The sequence below is a fragment of the Equus przewalskii genome, chromosome 23, assembly GCF_037783145.1.
Source record: "Equus przewalskii isolate Varuska chromosome 23, EquPr2, whole genome shotgun sequence".
Classification (NCBI taxonomy): domain Eukaryota; kingdom Metazoa; phylum Chordata; class Mammalia; order Perissodactyla; family Equidae; genus Equus; species Equus przewalskii.
This window is the reverse complement of record NC_091853.1, coordinates 1,344,345-1,368,005: the sequence shown is the minus strand read 5'-3', so window position 1 is coordinate 1,368,005 and position 23,661 is coordinate 1,344,345. Positions and strand designations below refer to the sequence as shown.

Genomic DNA, 23,661 nt, shown 5'->3' with positions numbered 1-23,661 from the left:
ATCCGCTCCTCCCTCTCCCTTTCCTTAAAGGACACACGCACGCGCGTGCACACACACACACACACACACACACACTGTCCATCGTGCACGTGCCCGAGGGCTTTTGTTCCCTGGGGAAAGTGTTCAAATGACCCATAGCAATATTCGGTTCCAGCATGGAAGGAGAGGAAGGAGTCAGTAACCTGCAGACAGGGCAAGAGCAGCTCCTGGTGTTTCCAGAGAGAACAGAATCCATTAGTTCTGAAAATGTTCCATGCTTCTGACTCTAGCCTGCGTCAAACTTTCCGAAATCCTGCCAGACCCTGGAGCTCCTCACAGACAATCCACACTGTCTCTGTTCCAGTCGGTAGCCAGGTGGCCCACAGCTGCTCAGACCAACCAACTTTCTTTTCAAGTCAGAGCCAGCCGAACCCTCCACTCACAGCAAACAGAGGCAGAAGGCGTGTGGGAACCGGCCTGGAGCATGGGAGAGGAGGCAGGAGCTAAGGCAATTGACGATAATTCTGTAGCAGAAAGATCAGTGGACTGGAAGTGGGCGAGCCTGGGTCCTAATCCTAGCTCTGCCGTTAAACGAACCGCACGCTCTTGAGCGGGTCGTCTTGCCTCTCTGTGCCTCACTGTTCTCTGCTCTGTGAGTGGGCTTGCCTTCATGGTCCAGAGGGAGTCTTCCAGCACAAGCTTTTGTAGTGACGATCTTCAGTCCCGATGACACATTACAGTTTTCCAAGTACTTCCACATACTTATTTTTTGTATTTTTAATCTTCCTTAAAACTCAATGGTGTAGCTAGAGTATTTGGCAGATGGCCAAACTAAGATACCTAGTGGTTGGGCAATAATGGGCAAACCATGGCAGAGCTTAATGCTAAAACCAAGAACCTTGATTCCCAGCCACGTCTGACCCACACCCTCTTCTGAGGCAGACCTCTCTGCCCAAAGAAAAGTCAAAGAGAAGGACTCCTGCAAAGTGGGTCAAAGCTGAGGAGGCTTTGTTCCCTTGGGGTCAGGGCAGTTCCCCACGTCCTTTTGATGTCTTTTTTTAACATTTTTGGATCCGAGGCAGGGCTCAGCTTAGCTCCAGACTCCAAGCTTGTCTGCTTGCTGTGCTTCAGAGATGGAAAGCAGAGCCCACAGTGGCAGCGAAGAGACTTGCCAGATCACTGGCTGGTTAGGGCAGAGCTGACCTAAACCCAGGCCCCCTGCCTCCTACTCTAGAGCTGGGAAGCGTTGGCATGCATGACAGTGGTGATGGCCCCTGCTGCCCTGGCTCAGAGAGTTCCATTGACTTGGGTCAGGGTTGGGGAAGATGTTCTTTCCCGTCCCCTTCCATCCCCACTCAAGGTGATAAAGACCCCTCTGTTTAGGGGGCATGATGGCTGCAGGGATGGGCTGATGGCGATAATTAAGCGTGCTTGGGTAACTGAGCACTGAGCCCTGCACTCTCTACCCCTGCCTGGGTCCCACTTGACAGACCAAGGATCCTGCTGCCTTTGGGCACTCTTATAGGCTGAATTGTGTCCCCCCAAGATTCGTATGTTGAGGTCTTAACCCGCAGCACTTCAGAATGTGACTGCATTTGAAGATAGGGTCTTTAAAGAGGTAATTAAGTTAAAATGAGGTCATTAGGATGGGCGGGCCCTGATCCAATATGACTAGTGTCCTCATAAGAAGAGGAAATTAGAAATCAGATACACACAGTGGGAAAACTATGTGAAGGGAGAAGGTGGCCATCCATGAGCCAAGGAAAGAGGCCTCAGGAGAGACCAACCCTGCCAATCAATGCCTTACTCTTAGACTTCTAGTCTCCAGAAGCGTGAGAAAAGAAAGTTCTGGTAAGCCACCCAGTGTGTGGTAAGTTGTGATGGCAGCCCTAGCAAGCCAATACAGGCATCTGCTCCAGAACACCCCCAACCCCGTCGCCCCCCACCCTCCAGAGCTGCCTCTGTACTCTCTGAACCTCCCCCACCCCGGCCCGGAGTCACCAAGTCCTTGGGAGCAGAAAAACTGGCTGCACAATGCACGACCAGATCTTCCCATTTCAGGGGCTTTGGGAAGAGCTGGCTTCTGCTTCAAAGTGGACTGGAGGAGGGTAAAGTGCCCTTGCGGCTCCCCAGGGAATGAAGAGAGAATAGGAAATACAGAAAGAACAAACCGATTAATATTTTGAGTTAGAATCCTGCCCCACGTGTGGCAATTGCGCTTCCGCCCCTCAGGAGTCTTCAGCCAGACCGCTGGAGGTCACCAGTCAACAGGGTGGTTCCCAGTGTCCAAGGGCACGTTGCTCTCTCAGTTAATTAATACAGGGTTTCTTGGGGTCAGAGTAGGGTGACGGATGCCAGGAGAAGCTGAGGCTTGGACTACCCTCTTCCCTTAGAGGATGCATAGACCTCCAGATCCCACCCCAGACCCACACGCTTTCGCAGGAGGGAAAGGAGCTGAGCGGTGGAGGGGAAACGCCCTATTACACACGCTGTGTTTGCGCTGGGCCTGGCTATTGACTCCAGGGGCCTTATCATTGGGTCCTCAGACTGGGCTGGGCAGGGCAGGTCTGAGAGTTAGGGAGATTGAGTTCCCGCTGCCCGGTGGCACAGAAGAAAGGAAGGCGCAAGGAAGGCCGCTGCCGAGCAAGGAAGAAGCTGCTGGTTGGGCCCGCAATGAAAAGGCTCGTTCTTTTGCTGCTGGTGCTCCTGGACCTGGGGCAGGCCCACGGACTACTCCACAGGTGAGGCTGTGTCCCCCGCACTGTGTGCAGCTGGGCAGTGCCCTGCCCTCATGCTTAGGGCCGCCCTGGGAGAGGAAAGCTGATGGGGAAATGAAGAGGAAAAGAACCTGAGAGCTTGGAAAAGGTTTACCAAGTGGCCACCTTGACTATGGCCTCAATCTCCAGCCTGTGACAAGCCATCCCTCTGCCTCCACCTTTGATGGAGCCGCTGCCCAAGGCCCCGGGAACTTCTCATGTTGGAAAGAGCAGGAACCTGCAGCTGTGGCTTGTAGCTCAAATGACCTGAGTACTTACCCAAGGGACCGACCATGGCTGCCCCCAGGAGTTTTTCTGTCCCTTTAAATCAGCCCCTCATGGGGTTCGTGGAAAATTGAAGGCTATCCCACATCTCCCATTTTCCTACAAGATCTCAAAGAGCCCATCTTCAGGAGGGATGGCCGTTTCCCACCTCAGATTCTCAGAGTCTGCAGGGCCAGAGACAAGACTGGACAGGCTGGGGGTGGAGAGGGCCCCGACTGACCAAAAACCCTGGCACACGGCCTTGCACATCCCCTCCTGTAATTCCCGAGTTAACCTCTGGAAAAATGGGGTGAGAAGGGGGAAGGGTCAGAGAGAGGCAGACGTGTGCCTCCTCCTCACATCAGGCTTTGTCCTCAGGGTGCCGCTCAGGAGGCATCCGTCCCTCCGGAAGAAACTGAGGGCACGGGGCCAGCTCTCCGAGTTCTGGAAATCCCAGAATTTGGACATGATCCAGTTCACTGAGACCTGCACGATGGACCAGAGTGCCAACGAGCCCCTCATCAACTACCTGGACGTGAGGCCTCCTGGGGCGGGGACTAGGGGGCGGGGAGAGGGGAGGAAGGCTCGGCCCGGGGCACGGCCAGTGTCAGGCCAGCAGCACTGAAGGCCGGCGGTGTGGATTTCTCCTCTGGGATGACCCACGTGGGCTGGTCCCCTGGGTCCCCGTGGACTTGGCCGAGCAAGCCGTGGTGTGCCTGAGTGTGTAGAGGTCTGTGGGGGAGGAAAGGGCACGCATGCCAAATGGAAGGGCGCTGCTTCTGCTCTCAGCTGTGTGGCCTTGGGCAAATGACTGAACCTCTCCCAGCCCCCATTCCCTGATGGCAGAACAGAGGCATTTCTGCCTCCTCTGCCTGTTCACAACGGTACTATGACAATCAGGATACCGAAAGTGAACACTACCGAAGCCCAGGGGCCTTGACCTGATTTCCTCCCTCATGGCCCTGCCTCTGCTCCTTCTACCTTTTATTGCCATCTTCCAGGCTCTGTAAGCTGCAGTCTGTGCTAGCCTGGGCCCCCGGGTGAGCACCCTTAGCCCTCCCCCCACCACCCACACTCTGCTCCCTTCCCTCCCTAACTTGTAGATGGAGTACTTTGGCACCATCTCCATTGGCTCCCCACCGCAGAACTTCACTGTCATCTTTGACACCGGCTCCTCCAACCTCTGGGTCCCCTCTGTGTACTGCACCAGTTCAGCTTGCAGTAAGTGAGACCAGGAGCCCTAGCGGGAAAGGCTGGAGGCCAGTCATGGGAGCCAGGGCCTGCCACTCTGTGGGAGGGGAGCTTGGGCTCCAGAAACTGGCCATCCTTGTCACACCAGCCTCCCCTCTCCTCGTCTGAGTTTCCTTGAGACTGCCTGCAGCAGAAACAGGGCTGGGCCAGGGAGAGAGCTAAAGTCTGACTGCTATCCAAGTTAGCAATTTCCATGCTAACCAGAATTAACAGGGGGAAACTCAGCCATCAAAAATACAAATCTTAGAATACACAATGACTCACTCCCCTTGCAACACTCAAAAGAATGCAGGGGAAAGTTCCATTCTGATGGCTATTTCTGGGCGGGAGCAGGTTCTGGTGCAGATTGTTCACTTACTTCAAGGAGGCTTGGTGGCCTACCTCCCAGCGTACCAGAGGTGGGGCTGCTGGGGCACAAGGCGTGGGTGAGTCCATTTGGCCAGAGGTAACTCAGAGGTCTTCATGAAGACTGGAAAAGGAAGCGCTAAGGAAAGGTGTCTCAGTCTGTGCAGGACAAGTTCTGGAGACAGAACGTCTCAGGAAAGGTGATGACTAGGTGTCCATGGCTGGGCAAGGAGTTGAGAGTAATTTCCTTGGATGGCAATTGTTTACTCCTGAGTTTCTTCTGGAGGCCAGGTTCTGACCGACACTGGTTGGCAGAGACTGCCACTGGCGCCTGATATGTGGCACTTATCTTGGTATGCCTCATGAGGTCACTGCAGGCGGTCACGCTTGCCCAGGAACAACTGTTTGATCCTCAGTTAGGCCACCACATGTGGCTGGAGAGGAATGTGGCAGCCCACTAGAGGGCCATGATCTACCTCCAGAGGCCCCCACCAGTGCTGGGAGTTGAGGGAAGAGACCCTGTATGTCTGGGTGTCGGGGTGGGGATGAAGGCAGCGAGCTGATGGCCTAGGCGTGAACAGCATCCTTGCTTTCCAGAGACACACACCAGGTTCTACCCTTCCCAGTCCAACACATACAGCATGGTGGGGAGTCAGTTCTCCATCCAGTATGGGACCGGGAGCTTGTCTGGAATCATTGGAGCCGACCAAGTCTCTGTAAGTACAATTCCTTCATTTTTCCTTTCTTGGTCAGAAACGTGGGAGACAGAATATTGTTCGGAGCTCTTAGCAGAGCAGTTTCAGATCCGCGATAGGAAGAGGTAGAAACAAAGAGCTGGCTTCTAGGGCAAGGGAAAGGCCTGGTAGCGCCCCCTGCCTGAGATGGCGGCAGTGCGCCAGTCTGCTCAGTGTGCAGTCCTGGAGAAGCAGGAAGGGGAACTCCCGCAGGGAAATGGAGCGCAGGGCTGAGATCCTGGTGTTGAGGTTCCCAGCTGGATCTCCTGGCCTGGGGAGCAGAGGAAACAACTCCAGACCTCCATCTTGAAGGATAAAGAAGTCCAAGCCAGGGGTTAAGGTGGGAACTCAGTTACAGAAATAATGTGACAAAGGAGGAGGTGGGGGCTGATCCCGGAGACAAGGCAGAATCCCAATTGTCAAAACAAAGGCCCAAGGTCAGTACCAGACTCAGTGCTGAGCTCGTGAGCTTCTCCTTACACTCCCTCTCACCGAAGGTCCTCTGGGTCCCAGAACTGTGGGAACCCAACCAATAGGGGGACAGAGAACCAGGGAGCCCTGGTCCTGCCCCTCTAGGTTTATGGGCAGCAGGACACGCCCAGGCCTTTGGGGAAATAGAGGCTGACCCTCTCCTGATGAGTATTGTTCCAGTTCTGGCGTGGTCCTGAGGCCAGCAGGGCCCAGGCTCCATCAACATCTCTTCAAAGTGGGTGGCATAGGACACATTATTGAGCAAAAAAATGTCAGGAGAAAAACACACACCATCTCTGCAGAAATATCACATACAGATAAAACAATAGACTGTGGTCTCTATTAGAACATATGGATAAGTACAAATACCTATTTAAAAGGCTACATCGCAGACTGATCATCACAATCACCTCAAAGCAGAGAAGGGCCTGAGACTGGCTGGAGAGAGGAATTGTAGCCTTTAGCTTCTCGCTCACCTGCTGGCTCACCTGGGTGGTGCAGGGCAGCCAAGCCCACAGCCACTCCAGCTGCAGTCGGTTCCTCCTTCAGGTTTCCTAGCTCCCAGGCCAGCTGCACGTTTAACTCTGGGACAACCAGTGTCAGCTTGGGCTTCACACACCCCCATCCTTGAGGCTTAGAGACAGTGAGAGAACAATATGGGTTCCAGTCCACCCTCAACCTCGAAGTTCCAATTCACCCTCCTCTCCCACTTGACATCTGTCTTCCCTTCCTGACTCCAAGACTTTCGACTCCAGGCCGCAGCAGCAGGACAGAAGCAGCATCCGAACCTACACTGTCCACCCAGCGCCTGCAGTCGCATGGAGTCCGATATCTGGAATAGAGTTCTCTTCATATACAGCCCCTAATGGCTCTCCTTCTCTTGCCAAACCCCAACTGATACACGTAATGAAGACATGGCATGCTAAACTTTGCGGATGCAGCCACTGCAGTCCTTGAGGGACAATGATAGCCTGGGGGTGCATATATGAGAAAAACCAAAAGTCAATGATCTCACCGTCTATTTCAAGCAACAAATAAACAACAAGACAGCATGCAAACCACAAATAAATCAAACCCAAAGAAAGTGGAAGGAAGGAAATAATACATACAAGAATAAGACATCAATGAAATAGAAAAGTCACACAATAGTGAAAGTCAATAAAGCCAGGAATTAACTCCCTACAAAGATTAATAAAATCGGTAAACTCCTAGCAACCTAATCAGGAAGAAAGAAAGAAAATACAACTTAACAATATTAGCAATGAGAAATGATAGATTACTAGAGACCCTGCAGACATTAAAATGATAGTAAGAGGACAACAAGAATAATTTATTTAAGCAAATTTAAATTTTTAAATTTGACAATTATTTAAAAATTGGCAAATGCCTTGAGAAATACAGCGTGCCAAAACTGGCACAAGAAAAAAATGAGAAACTATGACTACTCTAATACCTATTTAAATATTGACTCCATTATTAAAAACCTTTCCACAAGAAAACTCCAGGCCCAGGTAGCCTCGCGGTAAATCCTTCCAAACATTTAAGGAAGAAATAGCACCAACCCTGCACAAACTCTTCCACGTAACTGGTAAAGAAAGAACGCTTCAGAGCTCACTTTATGAGGCCAGAATAAATTTAGCAACAAACTTGAAAAGGACATTATAAGAAATGAAAATTACAGACCAATCTCTTTCTCATGAATGTAGATGCAAAAGTTTTAAACAGAATATTAGCAAATAAAATCCTGTGATTGTAAAAGGAGAAGGCATCCCAAGAGTCATTTTTTCAAAGATTTTATCACCTGAGAAAATAGAAGGAGAAAATTGTATAATCATCTCGATTGATAAAATTCAACATCTATTTTTGACTTAAGAAATACTCATAAGACCTAGGATTTAGGGTAACTTCCTTCATCTGATAGAGATTATCTACGGAGAAGCTCACAGCAAACTCCATACTTAACTGCAAATGGCTAAGAGCCTGCCTCCTCCCTGAGACGAGAGTGAGAGGAGGATGCCCACTCTTGGGCCAGTGGGGCAAGAAGAGAGAAATCAGGGTGTTCAGATTTCAGAGGAAGACGCAACACTGTCATTATCTACATAGGACAAGATTACGTGTGTAGAAAATCCAAAAAATATCTGCAGACAAACTCCTGGGATTAGGAAGTGAATAGAGCAAAGTTGCTAAGACTTTGCTCAGACGTATGTTCATCCAACAGAAATATGTACACATGTTCGCCAAAAGTCATGGATAAGCGGCACTATTAGCAAAAGTCAAAAACAGGAAATAACCCAAATATCCATCAGTGGTAGAATGGATGAATAGTGACGCTATATGCATACCATGGAATCCTAATGAACAAAGTGAAATAGCATGCAGTAAGCCTCATGTTGAGTGACAGAGCCAGATACAAGAGACTTCACACCATATGATTCCATTTATGTTAAATTCAAAAATAGGCAAAGTCAGTAAACACTGTTAGAAGTCAGGAGGCTGGTTACCCTGGAGGAGGAGTGTGGTGATTGGCAGGGCGCACGAAGGGGCTTCTCGGGGGTTGTCATGTCCTGTTTCTGGGTTTGGGAGGTTGCTTGCATGGGTGTGTACAGTCTGTGAAAACTCCTTGAAATGTACACTTACAATTTCTGTATTATATGTCAATAAAAAAAGTTACTATAAAAAATTAAGTGGGAATACGGCAAAAATCGTTGTCCCCATTTAATCAAGGAAAGTTGAGTAGGAGAAGAATTAGCTTCAGAACAGAGGGAGAATCCAGGAACCGGAGACCCTTTGCCAAACGTCTCCCATGCGACTTTCCTTTGGGCTTTCTCCCTTCAGGTGGAAGGACTGACTGTGGTCGGCCAGCGATTTGGAGAGAGTGTCACAGAGCCTGGCCAGACCTTTGTGGACGCGGAGTTTGATGGAATTCTGGGCCTGGGTTACCCGTCCTTGGCTGTCGGAGGGGTGACTCCGGTGTTCGACAACATGATGGCCCAGAACCTGGTGGACGTACCCATGTTTTCTGTCTACATGAGCAGGTGAGGCCCGTCCAGCCTGCCCGCTTAAGGTCTGTTATGACCACGGGGAGACAAGACGGTGCAGCCGAAAGAGCACTGGACTTAGCAGTCACAACACCGGGGTTGGATCTCTTGCTTGGCCTGTGACCAGCTGTGTGATCTTGGGCAAAACTCTTAACCTCTCTGAATATTGAGGAAATGGGTTTGCCTCATAAAGTCGTTGTGAAAAGCACTTTGTAAACTGTACCACACTGGGCTAATTTAAGGAATGCCTGGAATGGGCTGTTCATTTATGCAGTGAATAAATACTTCTCAAGCCCCTGTTATGTGCTGAGCATGCTGTAAGTGAAACAAGAAAGACCGTCCCTGCCTTCTAGAAGCTTAATTCCAGGGGCGGAGGCAGGAAAGGTGTTAAAAACTAAGCTGACGATAAAGTAGTTGCACGTTAACAGATAGATAAACAAACTGTGGTGTGTACGTACAGTAGAACATTATTCAGCCTCGAAAGGGAGGGAGATTCTAACACATGCTGCACACGGGTGAACCTTGAGAGGTGAAACAAGCCTGTCACAAAAGGACAAATACTGTCTGATTTCCCTCAGGCGAGGCCCCTAGAGCAGTCAAGTCCATAGAGACAGAAAGAAGAATGAGGGAGGGCCTGGGGAGTCGTTGAATGGGTACAGAGTTTTGGTTTTACAGGGTAAAAACATTCCGGAGACTGGTTGCACAGCAATGTGGATATACTTACACGATTGAACTGTACGCTTAAAAATGGTTGAGACGGTAAATTTTATGTGTGTTTTACCAATTGATACAATTAAAAAACAGTCGCATGCTGTAGTTGGAAAAGGTCCAGAGGCTCGCCTGCCTCTGGGCACCCTGGCCTCGGGGCCTGGGAGGCATCTCACCCTCCTCCCCACACAGGAAGGAGCTTTCTTACCTTTCTGACTTCTTCCCACTGAGGCTTGGTCTGAGCTTATCCCGTGTCAGCATAAGCCCGTTTCCCTTGTTCTCCTCTCCCACGTGGAGAGTCTTGAATTTCCTCCATCAAACTGCTTCCTGTCCAGCGTGGCTGCAGTGGGAACAGGCCCGCGTGAGTGAGGAAGAGGGCAGGTTGTCTGGCCCCCTCCCCCTCCGCTGTCACGGCTTCCTGCTCCCTTCACACCTGGGAAGACATGAGTTGAGATGGGAACCAGCAAAGCCACTGCAGTCAGATTGACCTGGATTCAAGTCCTACCACTTCCGTTCCTTCAGCTCCCCAAGCCTCAGTTTCCTCAAATGGACACTAGGTTGATGTGAGAATTAAGCGAGATCAGGCAGGTGAAATTCCAGCCAGTGCCTTGCATAAAGCCATCAACAAACGTTAGTTCTTCCCCTCAGCTCTCTAAAACTGCTGTCCTCAGATGCCCACAGACATCCGTCCCCTTTACCGTCTTGCCTTGCAGTGCCCCACATTTTGTATTTTTCTGATCTTTTTCTTCCGAAAATGAATCAGTTTTATGTCCTATTTACTCAGAATCCTGTTAGATGCCAGAACACAATCCAAGAAATCAACACCATTGAAAATTAATAAATATTCAAGGTCTAGTAAGTCATGCTGGGCTCCAATTCTCTTCTTTGCCTTAACACAAAGGAGTGAAGAATGTGGGAACTCCTGGCGTGGCCACAACGCGGTGGGAAGATGCTTGGGGGAGAGGTGTCCGTGGGGGCATCTCAAGTCCCTCGGGGTGCACACACTCAGGGCGGCCCGGCCTCGGTTCTGCGTGAGTGCTGCAGGAGCAGACCTGGAGTCCTCCCCACCTCCCCAGCCCTTTTAGCTCAGAAGCAGGAGGACACGTGCACGTGGTTGAACAGAGCTGTTTCTATCCTTTTGCCCAAAAAGGCCCAGATTAATCAACTTCCGCTCATCGGGAGCCCTGGTCTCAAAGCCCAGGCTGCCATTTCCACCTACCCAGGGACTTGGTGTGAGTGCCCAGATCCAGGAGCAGGGTCCTGGCTGAGGCTCGTCCCTGTTTTCCAGTGACCCTTCCTTGACAATCAGCCTTTGTTTCCATGTAGTGACCCAGAAGGCGGTGCGGGGAGTGAACTGATTTTTGGAGGCTATGACCACTCCCATTTCTCTGGGAGTCTGAACTGGGTCCCGGTCACCAAGCAAGGCTACTGGCAGATTGCCCTGGACGCGTGAGTACCCTCCACAACGTAGTTATGGTCTGAGGCAAGGACACGAAACAGGCACAGCTCCAGCAGGACGAACTGAATCGACCGGAATGAAACTGCTGGTGGCTGGCAGCCGATGCGGGGGCTCCCCGAGTGAGGCCAGAAGAGTGGAGCCGCGGAGCCGGGCAGGAAGGGCCTCGGCAACTGGGGCGGCAGGCTGACGCGCCGTTTCCTTCCTTGGAGGTGTGGTGCGCCTCCAATTCGACAGACAGTAAACTCAGTCAACATTAATTAACACCCAAGGCAAGGGCTCAGTGACATGGGGGTGCAAAAGTGAACTGGACTCAGATTTTGCCTTCACAAAGCACGTACAGAAAATGAGACATACACACAAACTACTGGCACGTAGAGTGGAAGGTGGTCAGGGCTCCATGAGATGTGGGGTCAAAGTGGCCCAGCAGACAGGGCAAGGCAGCTTCTTCCTGAAGAACTCCTCAAGGCTTGCTTGGAGGGATGGCCCTCACTGAGCTTGACATATATACACAAAGAGAGACATGGAGCCCTGGGGGAAGTGGGACTAGGTGCCTGCCACATAGCCAGGACTGTGCTAGACAGGCAGGAATTCAAAGAAACGTAGTTCGAGTTTCAATTCAGCCAAGAAGTTCCTGCAAGGAGCCAGGCGTGGGCTAGGCGCTAGGGAGACGAATGCAAAAGACGCTCCGGTTCACTGTCTGCCGGGGGTTTTCAGACGGCAGGGACTCACCCATTTATGGGTCATGGCATCATTTTAGGAGACCATGACCTATATTTTAATGAAATGGAGTAAAATGGAAAATATCAGAGTGCACTTCGCATATTAAGGTGAAGCGTTGTTTCATGAAATTTTTAGTTTTTGTATGTGTGTGTATATACTGGGTGAAGAATTGAGTGTATTTCTTGCTGTGGATCTCAGTCAAGAAAAACCTGAGAAACATTCATGGTGAGAGAGACCAAAATGGAAATCATGAATGTGCTGGCACATGTCAGACGTCCCAGCAGAGAGTGGGAGCTGCTGGGCGCTGGGAGGAAGAGGAGCGGGAGATGCAGGCCCTGACACGCGCCCTTTGCCTGCAGAATCCAGGTGGGCGGCACCGTGATGTTCTGCTCCCAGGGCTGCCAGGCCATTGTGGACACAGGGACCTCCCTCATCACAGGCCCCCCGGACAAGATCAAGCAGCTGCAGGAGGCCATTGGGGCACAGCCTATGGATGGAGAAGTGAGTGGCTGCCCGAGTGGGGAGAGCATGGGAGCGGGGGAGCTAGGCCTCCTCCTGGAGGATGGGAGGCCTCTAAATGGATCCTCTGTGTTGTGTTTTAGTATGCTGTGGAGTGTGTCAACCTCAATGTCATGCCGGATGTCACCTTCACCATCAATGGAGTTCCCTACACTCTCCAACCAACTGCCTACACCCTGCTGGTGAGAACTGTTTCCTAATTCTGCAAGTCACAGGGCCTCCCAGACACGCCGGCCACTTCCCCTTTTCAACAGTTGCCTGCACTCAGACTGCATGGACCCCGAGCCCCCTGCCATCTTATCCTGCACTGACGTGGCGGCGTTCCCTCTGGGAGGGACGCAGCTGCCTGTGTGGGCCGCTTGTCTCTAATTCCCTGTAGCGCCACGAAGCAGAAGCGAACCTTGGACAAGCCATTTAGTGAGGTTTTCTGACATCGTCACGTAGGACTTTTCAACTGACAAAGTTTAATCCTCTCAACCATCGAGTCAGACTGGGATGTTATCATCCCATTTGACAGATGAGGATGTTGAGACTCAGAGAGGTAAATGATTCCAGGTGCTTGGGGGGGCGGACGCAGAATAAGGTTATAGCTCTTCTAACATTCAAATTCACATTCTCCTCAAATAGGAAAACGCCTTGTTGCAGTAGATTTGTAAGTTTGGAGGGCGAGGGAGAAAGGGAACTCCTAGGTGTTATGTTATGCGTGATCACCTCACACCACATGTGGCCGGATTTTCAATATCGCATTCTCTGGCAGCGCCCTTGAACGCACTAACTTTGACCAAGAGTCACGCCCAGCATCAGGGTGACTGCGCCAGAATGGAGGCGCGGAGGTGAAGGCCGAGGGCGTTGGAATTCACCTACCCCCACACCTTGCTCTCCATTAACTCCTCCCAAAGCCACCAAACAGGAACAGACAACGCAAGTGAAAACAAGAGTTTTGCTTTAAAACACAGCTTCATGTCAAGTCCCCTACAAAGAAATTCTGGAGCTGCCGCTGTGACAGCACTCCGAGGACAGGCTAGCCATTTCACCTGGGCCAGTGCACCAGTCTGTACACCCTCCACCAGCCCAGCACCTACACTCTCCCACCTTCACCCTCTGTGAGTCCTGCTCACCCCACACCCTTCCCTGTGCCCCATATGGTGCCGTTGCCCTTTTCTGCCAACAGATTTCATCAGCGCCACCTCAATTCCTCAAGAATGCTGTAAGGACTTTGCATTTTTACCCCCGTCTCTCAAGAATGCTCTTTAAGCCCTCCACAAATTTTCCCGGCAACCTCAGATTTCATATGGCTGTTGGAAAGACCATGCCTGCCTGTTAGAGCCCAAGTTGGCCAAACTAAAACATGAGGTTGCGGGAACTTACACTTTTCTCACGGAACAATGATGCCTACTTGCCTTACGCCTAAAAGGAGCCACTCAAATGACTCTTCCCAGAATATCAACAAGAAAATAGCAGTGGCCAGCCACTTATAGAGCAATTTCTCTCCCCTAAAAAGTTAAGTTGAACTTCTCTAGAAACTAAAGAAACCAGAATTTAAGCCAAGATCTTCTAATGCCAAACCTATTGCTCTTCTAGCCTTGCAACAAGATCAGTTTCCCCAGTAGTAAAATGGTGATGGGGGATGGGAGTGTATAAAAGATGAACAATTCTCAAAATTGTAGAACTCAGAAGCCTAGGTAGACATATATGAAATAGTGCAAACACGTTGCTGAGCAGACAGGTAGAAGTGTATAAAGTGGGAGGAAAAACCAATTAGCTAAAATTGTGAAGCAGCTGTCCAAGGCAATTTGATGTAGCCACCACCACCACACAGTACAGCCTCTAGGCAGCACTACTTCCTTCTTACTCTCTATGTAACTTACATTCTTCTTTCCAACCCCAGGACTTTGTGGATGGAATGCAGTTTTGCAGCAGTGGCTTTCAAGGTCTTGACATCCAGCCTCCAGCTGGGCCCCTCTGGATCCTGGGTGATGTCTTCATTAGACAATTTTACTCGGTCTTTGACCGTGGGAATAACCTTGTGGGGCTGGCCCCAGCAGTCCCCTAAGTAGGGGCCTTGTGTCTGTGCCTGCCTGCCTGACACCCCTTGGGAACCCAGCTGGGTCTGTTAGGTTGGGGCCTTCCTCACAGCTGTCAAGTAGTCATTTTCAATCAGATAGGGTTGTCCCAGAGCTGCAACTTGAACTAGGACCAAACAGAGCCTAAGAACACACACACACTCACACATACACACCCCCTCCACCACCACCATGATGGAAGCATTAAGTTGAATGTCCACACCTTTGATGGCTTTTGGCTGACCTTCTATGATGGAAATCCCCAAACGCACGCACAAACAGAGATTTTAGCACAGTAAGTCCCTGCGCTCTCCACCTGGCTGCAGAACCCGCCTGCACGTGGCTGGGCCTGTTTTATCTGCTCCACCACCACTCCTCTCTCCAGCCCCACGTACCCGGATTATTCTGAAGCAAATCCTTAGCATCACCTCACAAATCATCACGTCAAGGATTTATCCATAAATCCTTCTAATATTCTTAAATGTGCAGTCAGTGTTTGAATGTTCTCTATTATAAATGTTTGGTCGTTTTTACAGTTGACTTGTTCATATCAGGATTCAAACAAAGTCCACAAATTGCATTTATTTGAAATGTCTCTTATGTCTTTTTCCATCTGTAGTATTTACGACATTCTGAATTTTGCTGGTTGAAATCCAGAGGTGTCGGGTACGGTGGTTCTCTGAGCCAGCTTTCCGGTGAAATGGTCATTAGATCCAGAAGCCTGGTTTTGTGGCAGGAATACTTCACAGATGGTGCTGGTGCATCCCATTGTGCCCCATTAGGAGGCAGCTGGTGCCTGGGGCCTCTCTGTTCATCGAGTTAGGACTAGGGAGTGGGTTCTGGGGCTGTCAGCCTCATCCATCCATGAATGACAAACTTCCCTTCAGGGTTTGACCTAAAGATTTCAGCAGCCATTGATGACCATTGCTTAGATCCACACTCTCATTAGGGGTCGCCAAACAGGGATTTTTCTAGTTCTATTTTTCCTTCTGTATTTGTTACCTGGAATTCCCCTATAAAAAATAACTCTTTCAGGGCCAGCCTAGTGGAACAGCGGTTAAGTTCACACACTCTGCTGTGGCAGCCTGGGGTTTGCCAGCTCAGATCCCAGGTGTGGACATGGCACCGCTTGGCAAGCCATGCTGCGGCAGGCGTCCCATATACAAAGTAGAGGAAGATGGGCAGAGATGTTAGCTCAGGGCCAGTCTTCCTCAGCAAAAAGAGGAGGATTGGTGGCAGATGTTAACTTAGGGCTAATCTTCCTCAAAATAAATAAATAAATAAATAACCCTTTCAGCAACTATTTGCTCACTGTAAGGTAGGGCTCATAAAGGAAAGGCAAGATTACTTGTTTTTTTTCCCCCTCTATCTATTGGTTTTCAGAATATTGAGTGTGTCTCAACACTCCAGTATTTTAATGCTCAATCACCCCCCCCCCCTCCTTTAGCCAGTGTGCGCTCCTTCAAATTACTTCCTGTGAACTTTTGACTTGACCTCAATACAAAGAGATCTTCCGGACCCATTTTCCCAAGGTGTCCTGGTTCCTTGTAGTGTGGTCATGTTTGCTGTAAATGAAAACATTTCATAGTACAAGGTGTGTGTGTGGTGAGGGGCACAGGGGAAGAGAGGCTCTGAAGGAACCCTTTCCACCTTTGGGGCCCCAGGTGCCGTCCTGAGGGAGCCGACATGGAGAGTCCAGGGCTGAGGTGCATCCCCATGCTGATGGGATCCGTTGGCACCAGAAACAACTTCTCTGTGAGGCTGTGGGAAGAGTCCATGAGCTCACCCAGATGGACGCACTCGGCTCGTAATGTTGGCTTCCCTTCCCCTATAAGTATCTTGGTCAAAGTAGATTGCGGCCACACATATACACACAATTTTGTTTTGTTTTTACTTTTTGTTTTTCTAAAGTATTCCTTTCCGAGTTAGCTCATAATGACTTGATCCCAATAAGCTATTGAAGCAGTATAGTAGGCAGTTAACATCACGGGGTCTGGAGTCCGTCCCACAGCAGGTGTGGGACCTCTGCGCCTCATTTGTCCATCTGTAAAATAGACATGATGACAGTAACTATCTCACGGGGTTATTGGGAGGGGTCAATGACAATGCCTGTGTGCAAACACTTAACTAGTTTATACGCCTGTGCTTACAAGGGGCCAGACTGTCACTCAGCTCAGGCGAATCTCATTAAAGGCAGAAGGCCCTAGAGTGAAAAGGCTTTATGACTCTTCCTCTAAAACAAAGCACTCTGAGAGCCACGTGGAGCCACTTGTTAGACAGCATCCCTGCAGGCTTTCTTCTTAAGGGTCGCTTCTGTAAGGGTAAGCTACCCTGGTGTGTTGAATGCCCCAGCCTGGTGCCCGCGGGTCTGGGAGCCTGAGTGATGAGGGCCTGGAGTGTGAAAGTGATGCTTAAGCCACCCCTGCGGGAAGTGAAAGCCCGCTCCGACCAAGGCTGCCCTGACCCAGTTCTGCTCTGAGCACTCGGGTCCCTCCAAGGCAGAAGTGGTGCTTTCAGCCGGTGTGGACTGAACTGCCAGCTGTGGAAACCTACTTAGCCCTATTAGCTGCTGTGGCTTCTCCAAAACTGACCTCTGCTCTTTGTGACGTTCGCATCAGCGGAGTTACCCCTGAAATCCAGGTCCTTGTCCCATGTCCCACATCTGATACTAGGTCACAAACCTCTCAGAGGTGGGCCGGGAGCTTCACCGTGCCCCGGGAATGGTTGTTAAAAGATGCTGTCCTCGTTTCCGAGGGCTCCCATAACCAAGCACCGCTTAAACAACAGGAGTTTACTGTCTCACAGTTCCGGAGGCCAGAAGTCCAAGATCGAGGTGTCGTCAGGCGCGTGCCCCCTCTGAAACTGGCAGGGGAGAATTCTTTCTTGCCTCCTCCTAGCTTCTGGTGGTGGCTGGCAATCCTTGCTGTCCCTTGTCTCGTAGCTGCCACACTTCACTCTGCCTTCGCCGTCACACAGCGTCCTCCCCGTGTGCCTCTGTCTCTGTGTCCCTTCTCTCACGATGACACCAGTCATACGGATTGAGGGCCTGTCCTACTCCAGTGTGAGCTCATCTCCACTGTTTGTGTCTTCAACAGCCCTCTTTCCAAATAAGGTCATTCTGCTTCGGCGTGTCCTTTAGGGGAGAATTCAACCCCCAGCAGATGCGTTGCTAACTAACTGCCCTTTAGTTGACCTGTGACTTCCTAAGGTCCTTTCAGGAGCTTTTAGTATTTTGTCTTTCTTTTCTTTTCTTTTTTTCCCCCTCACAACAAATCTGTGAATGAGGCAGAGTGGGTTTTATTACTCTCTTTTCTAAATGGGGAAATTAGAGCATACAGCAATGAGACGCTTTGTCGGAAGTCAAGGTGCCGGTGGACTCCGTGGCTCCCCGCTCCTCATCCGCTCCTCTAGCCTGCAGGCCTCCCCCAAGCCCGGGACCTGTCAGCGCAAGAGATCTCTGGGGCCAGGACGGCAGGCAGATGCTAACGGGGCCCCTCAGTAATATTTACTTTGTAAAATAAAAATGCATTTGCTGCTGAAAGGTCGATGGTTGCTGATCCCAAAAGGAACCAAACAGCTTCCTCCTGTCTGCTCCTCTGCAGAGACAAGGCCTGCTAAGAGGATTCTGGGGCACCTGCTACTTCTGTGGGTCAGGCACCACTTCCCTTGAGGAATCAGCCCTCTCCTGTTGTACGTGAGCCTGGTGGGCTACAGTGCTGGGGTTCTGTCGTCAATACCAGCGTTCCAGGGGAGAACACAGGCCTCAAGTCACACCCAGCAGATACTCTCTCCTGGGAATCTGAGTGTTGAGTGGGACCCCCAGGGAGGATGGGCGCTTGGAGCCGAGTTGTGCTGTAAGAGAGGTAGCTCCCAGGCCCCTCACACAGAGAGTGCCAGAGCTGCCCTCCCCTGTCCTACTAAGGCCTGGGCGCTCATCTCTTCTTACTGTTCTCAGTGGAAGGACTCTGGCCATGCATCTTACAGTAGGAGGCGACCGGGCTGACTGTCCTGCCGTGGAGTCAGCAGTCTCAGGACTGTGGTCTGAGCCCTTCTCTAAGGAAACCTCGAGAGCGTGGCTCAGCGTCTCTGGCTGGGGAGCTCGTAAAAGAAGAACGTGTGCGCACAAGCATAGTGAGGGTACAGGAGCCACGTGAGAACTCACTCAGCACCCACGGACCCGCGGTGTGCAAAGACTCCAGGATTGGGAGCTACAAGCCCAGGCCTCGGGGCCATGATAGGCTCCCACTCCTTGGCTTCAACAGCTGCCTCGTGTCTTTTCAGTACTTGCCAGGTTACAAGGGAACACTAACTTCTGTAACAGATAAACCCCCAAATCACAGTGACTTAACACAATAAAGGTTCATTTCTTCTTCTTGGAGAGTCCAGCTGAAGAATCGCATGATTCAAAGACCTGGGCTCCTTGCATCGTGTGGTTCCCACATCCCCTGGGACCTCAGAGTCATTCTTTCTGTCCTGCAGACAGGGAGAGAGTCTGGCAGATCCTGCAAGAGGTTGGGGCGGGCAGGTCTGAAGGAGGCCGAGGAACGGCAGGACACTCCCTCTACAGCTGAGCAATTTGAGCTCCGTGAGGGCGGGGCTCCATCCTGTTCACCGCTCTACCTGTTGGCTGAAATGGAGTCCACGGCCACGCCCATCTACAGGTGCCGGAAAATGCCACCTTGCTAAGGCCTGGGGGTGTGAGCGGCCTTTAACGAACGCTGGTGGTCTCTGCCTCATCCGACCTCAGGCTGGGATCGTTTTCTTTCTCCTGCTTCTTACATGTGCATGTGTCTTCTCTCTCTTCTCTCTCTCTCCACCCCCCCCCCCACCCCACATCCGTGGACGTGGTCCCTCTGCATGGGCGTAATCTGTGGAGACAACCCCGTGTCTACATTCCTAAGTAGACGATGTGCAAAGCTATGACTTTTTCAAATCACCTCCTGTGTCTTTGTTCCTTGCCCTGCGCTATTGAACCTGAGCTCTAGTCCTTCAATTCACTCATTCACCCAACAAATATTTATGGAGCCCTATCTGGGTCCAAGTTCCTTAAGGGGAAACTTTTTTTAAAAGTCTGAGTCAGAAGCTTATGTTTAACATTTTATTGGGAAGTTCAATTCAAAGGAAGCAAGAGAGAGGAAAGGGGAAGCGGGGACGAGAGAGAAGGGGAGTGAACACTGGGAGGTGAGTTTCCAGGCTGACTATAGAGTCACGACAAACACAACCGTTGCTCAGCTCCACAGGCCATCTCCAGGGAGGCATGTGGACTGAGGGTGACTCAGAGCGGTCTGCCGGCCAGGCGGTGGTGAGGGGCAGGGGGCCAGTTTGAACTCCTCCCTGCTGGCATCTTTTCCTCGTGTCTCTGTTGGTCAGAGTCTTTCCCACGGGAGTCTGGTCCCTGCACTTCCGATCCATATTCCAGGCCTCTCCAGGAAGCTGCTGGGAAGCCAGGGCCTCTGGGATCCCATCAGCCCGGGAGACGCCCAGCACCTGCTTCTTCTCGGTTGGCACCCTGCTTACAGCCTCCTTGACCTGAGGTGGTGGTGCTCATAGATATGGGACCAGGAAATGCAGGAGCCATCACCAGAATTGCTCTGGGCAGAAGCCAGCCAAGGGGCTGGGGCTGGGTGGGGGAGGGGAGTCGGGGCCAAGCACCAAGCATGTACCAGGCACTGTTGCATGATCTGGGGACAGAACCACGAACAAGACAATAGAGTTCACCCCCATGGAAACTAACTGGTGTCATGGAAATGTCCTGCTGGCATCTCAACCTCAGTGTAGACGACGTGGAAGCCCCGTGTCCCCTTCCAACCCCACTGTGCTTCCCATCTCAGTTAGTGGCATCACCATCCCCTCAGTTGTGCTGACTCAGTCGGCAGAGCCGAGCTTCATTCCTCCATCTGCCTCATGCTCCTTCCCACGCCGCCCGGCACACCTTCAGGTCAGTTAACATCTACCGAGAGCGCTCTAAATGCCCGCAGCGAGAGAAGGAAGGCTGCCTTGCTCCCACTGGATGCACCACGCCCAGCGCATCAGCCGAACGGCTAAGCGAGTCAGCCATCCTCACAGCAACCCTGTTGGTTCTGCCACAAAATCGCTTCTGTGACTCGTTTCCTGTTCCCCACACTCCTCATCACGACCTTTCGCCAGGAGTATTTCAAGGACCTCCTCGTCTCTCCTCCTTCCAGACACATTTCAGAAGCCCAGCTCCAATCACATCCCTCCTCTGCCTCCGACTTCCCAAAGGCCTCCCTCTGCGCACCACATGGACTCCGAGCTGCCTCGACTTCCAGAGCTCTCTGGGGCCTTGCCTCAGTCTGACCTCCTGTCCTCCCCTCACATCTATTCCTCCCCGGACCAAATACAACTATCCCCATTTTCTCACTTGTACGCTTTTGCTCCCAAGATTCCTTCTACCCTGCTCACCACAGGAGCACGTTTCCCAAAGTGGCTCCTTTTCAACAATTGTTAAGATGATAGTGAAGCGATGTCAGACACAGTGCCATGAGAAAACAGACAGAGCTCTAAGTCCTGTGGGACGCCGGCTGGGAAAGCAGTCGGCCTGACTCGGAGCCCGTTTGCACACGCTCTCTTCTGCCAAGCAGAGGTTCGCATCTCCTCTCCCTACCACCTAGGGCCCACCCACCCCCGATGCCTCTTATACTGAGCCTGACTCCCTCCTCCACTTACTACACATTCCTACCCGTGTATCCTTCCAGCTCCCATTCGAATCCCTCCTTCCATGAAGACTTTCCCTCCTTTAAATCCCCACAACACTTTAGCTGCATTTCTTATGTCATTATTTGCACCATGTCTTATTTCCACTGATAAAATGCAGGTTTCCATTTTATGTCCCCCAAAGGGCCTGACACACTTGGCTTGTTGAATGAACGCACGCAGGAGGGAAGGAGAGGAGAGGCGATGCCCACAGCGTCAGAGCCTCCCCGCAGGGTCGAGGCTGGCCGGCCTTCTCCACTGCAGCATGTGTCAGAGGACAGGGCAGGAAGGAGCTGACTCCTCTGTGTGGACAGAGGAAGTGGGACTAGAGCCTGAGGGTGGGGGGTGACTCGGCTCCCAAAGGTGTTAGGGACAGTTCTCAAACATCCCCTATAAGTCTAAGTTTCAGTCCCGTGTTCAGAGGCTGTAAGGGCCGGTCGAGGCCAGTCCTTCCCCTACTCAAAAGCAGCCGGAGTAGCAGGCCCCGTGGCCTGTGTTCTCTGACAGGGGCTCAGATGCGCCTCCACACCTCCACGGACACTGCCTCTCTCTCACACACACGCGCGCACACACAAACACACACAAGTGTTCCTTTAGAGCCGGGTCTCAGAAAAGTAGAAGAATGTGGGGGTAAAAATCCTAAAGGGCAACACCTTCAGCACAAAGACTCCGTCCTAGACCAGTGGTCGTCCTGGGGGTGCGCTCCCGTGCCCTTTCTCAGGTAAGCAAAGAAATTCCACTGGAAATTCCTGAAAACGAAATTCCACTTACACTTCGTGGAAATTGTCACACCCTCCCTGCAGGCATTTCACTAATTGAAAGGTGGAAATGAGCCTCCACTGGAGCTTCCGTTCCACCAGAAACTTCCTCCCGGGCCTGTCCCAGCACCGCGCGCCCGTGGAAGTGTGGGTGAAGGATACCGAGTCCGCCCTGAGGAGCATGCAGTCCAGTTAAGCAGACATAGAAAGGAGCCATGACGCAGCGTCAGACACACATCTTGGATATGAGGAAGAATTTTTTGACAGGGAAGATTATTAAACAAAGGAATGGGGTGCTAAGGAGGAAAACCCCCACCTCAGAAGGAATGTGGGGATGGCAGGGAGCATCAAATGTGTGACGAGACTTGAGGGGATCCCTTGGGATTCCTTGGGATCTGGTAACCCACATAATTTGAGCATGCTTAAACTCACTTTATTCCCCTTTTATCTGTCAACCGTAGTTACCCCAGGCATGGTTCCAGGCAGCTCAAAGAGACACCCAAATTAGCCTCCTGCTAACAGCACTTTATTACTGCAGGTTGGGTCACACATCCTCATCTGAGAGGCCCAGGGAGATGTCAGGACTTGCCTCCCATCTCACCAGTCCGGGAGGGGGCGGGGTGTGGTATGGTGGTGGTGGTCGTGGTGGTGATGTGGGGAAATGTGGTGTGTGCACGGGGTGAGGGCAAGGTGTGAGGACCAGAACCTCTCCCCACCAGGCTGGTGGTGGAACCAAATCCACCACACCACTGATACTTCAACAAACAAAAGGGCCTCTTACTGGGTGGCTTCCAGTAGCAGAAGTTGCTAAAACCAGCCAGAGGGTTTTTATGGTGCCCACAAACCAGCGTTTTACTTTGCAGGCAGGCCCTCTGACCCACAAGCTCCCACCCTCAAGCCTTCCATTCCTCCTTCCCCCCAGAGGCCAGAGTCCCTATAAATTAAGTCTCACGGGGCCCCAAATCCAGTCAGCTCTGAAGCCTAGCTTTCCCATCTCACTCCACCCCCTCCACCCACATAGCTGAGGTCACCCCGGCCCAGCCTCTTTTGCAACTTTCCCAAGTCTGTGCATGAGAGGGAGAGGAGGAAAACGCAGAAGGAAGTGTCTTGGCCTCAACAAACTCTTTTTTGCTCCCAAAGACTTTTTCCTCTGATCCGGCTGAGACTTGCTCCAAGAGGAGACCCCTGGCTCAGAGAGAACTCTCGCCCACCCTCAGAGGCTGAATGCTGAGCAGCTACAACTGTAAGTGCCCTGGAAGTTCTTCTCGGTTCTTCTGTCTGTCCCAGCAGCCCCTGGAGTACTCAGGTTTTGGAGGGAGGAATGGAGGCAGGGGACGCAGGGATGAGGCTTAGAATCAGGCAGCTGTAAGGCTTAGATCCAGCCCCAGGACCCCCACGCTGGAGAAACTCCCAGAGAGTGGCCGTGAGCCAGGCAGGAAGGACTCCCCGCCCAGCCCAGGGAGCTGGGGCCGGGCTCGGGGCTCCGCACCGGCTGTCAGTCTCAGCAGATGACAGGGCTGCTGGCTCAGCCAGAGGAGGGCCAGCCAGGAACCAGAGTCCTGCTAGCACCCAGAGTCCCCTTGCCACATGGAGAGGGTACCTTCTGGGATGGAACACATGTCCACCAAATGATCTCCTCTGGGAGAGGGGAGCTCTTGGAGTAGGAAAGGGTCCCTCTTGTTCTAAATAGTAAATGTGTCCCCAGCACATCTCTGCAATGCTAGGCAAGCCAATGAACAGAGTGATACAGACCTAGATTCCAGTCTGAGCTTGCCACTATCTAGTTGCCCTTGGGTCAGGAATCCACCAGGTTAGGATGACATTTTGTAAACTGCAAAGTACCCTATAATTGCTAGGCATTATATAGTAATAAAAATAATTT

At 51.6% G+C, this 23,661-nt stretch overlaps 2 protein-coding genes and 1 long non-coding RNA gene across 7 annotated transcripts in view; 2 read left to right on the top strand and 1 right to left on the bottom strand.

Annotated features, from left to right (window-relative positions):
• Positions 1 to 1,071: 1,071 nt before the first annotated feature.
• CTSE (cathepsin E) lies at positions 1,072 to 14,891 on the top strand. The gene is made up of 9 exons (XM_008524567.2): positions 1,072 to 2,720; positions 3,378 to 3,534; positions 4,103 to 4,220; positions 5,193 to 5,311; positions 8,636 to 8,835; positions 10,873 to 10,995; positions 12,085 to 12,226; positions 12,328 to 12,426; positions 14,133 to 14,891. Exons 1-9 carry the CDS (start codon positions 2,653 to 2,655, stop codon positions 14,295 to 14,297), a joined length of 1,191 nt encoding a protein of 396 aa, XP_008522789.2. The 5' UTR covers positions 1,072 to 2,652; the 3' UTR covers positions 14,298 to 14,891.
• Positions 9,769 to 23,661, bottom strand: part of LOC139078987 (uncharacterized) — a 15,025-nt gene continuing 1,132 nt past the window's right edge. Inside the window, exon 3 of the long non-coding RNA XR_011532228.1 lies at positions 9,769 to 9,886. This is a non-coding gene — a long non-coding RNA (uncharacterized lncRNA). The remainder of the gene's footprint in view (positions 9,887 to 23,661) is intronic.
• The window catches only part of RAB7B (RAB7B, member RAS oncogene family), a 27,527-nt gene continuing 26,252 nt past the window's right edge, over positions 22,387 to 23,661 (top strand). For 3 of the 5 annotated variants that reach the window (XM_070591589.1, XM_070591590.1, XM_070591587.1), the window contains exon 1: positions 22,745 to 23,022. The gene's annotated coding sequence lies outside the window, so the exon portion shown is untranslated. Of the gene's footprint in view, positions 23,023 to 23,661 lie in introns of all 5 variants that reach the window. The other 2 variants (XM_008524559.2, XM_070591588.1) reach the window with 2 other exon arrangements.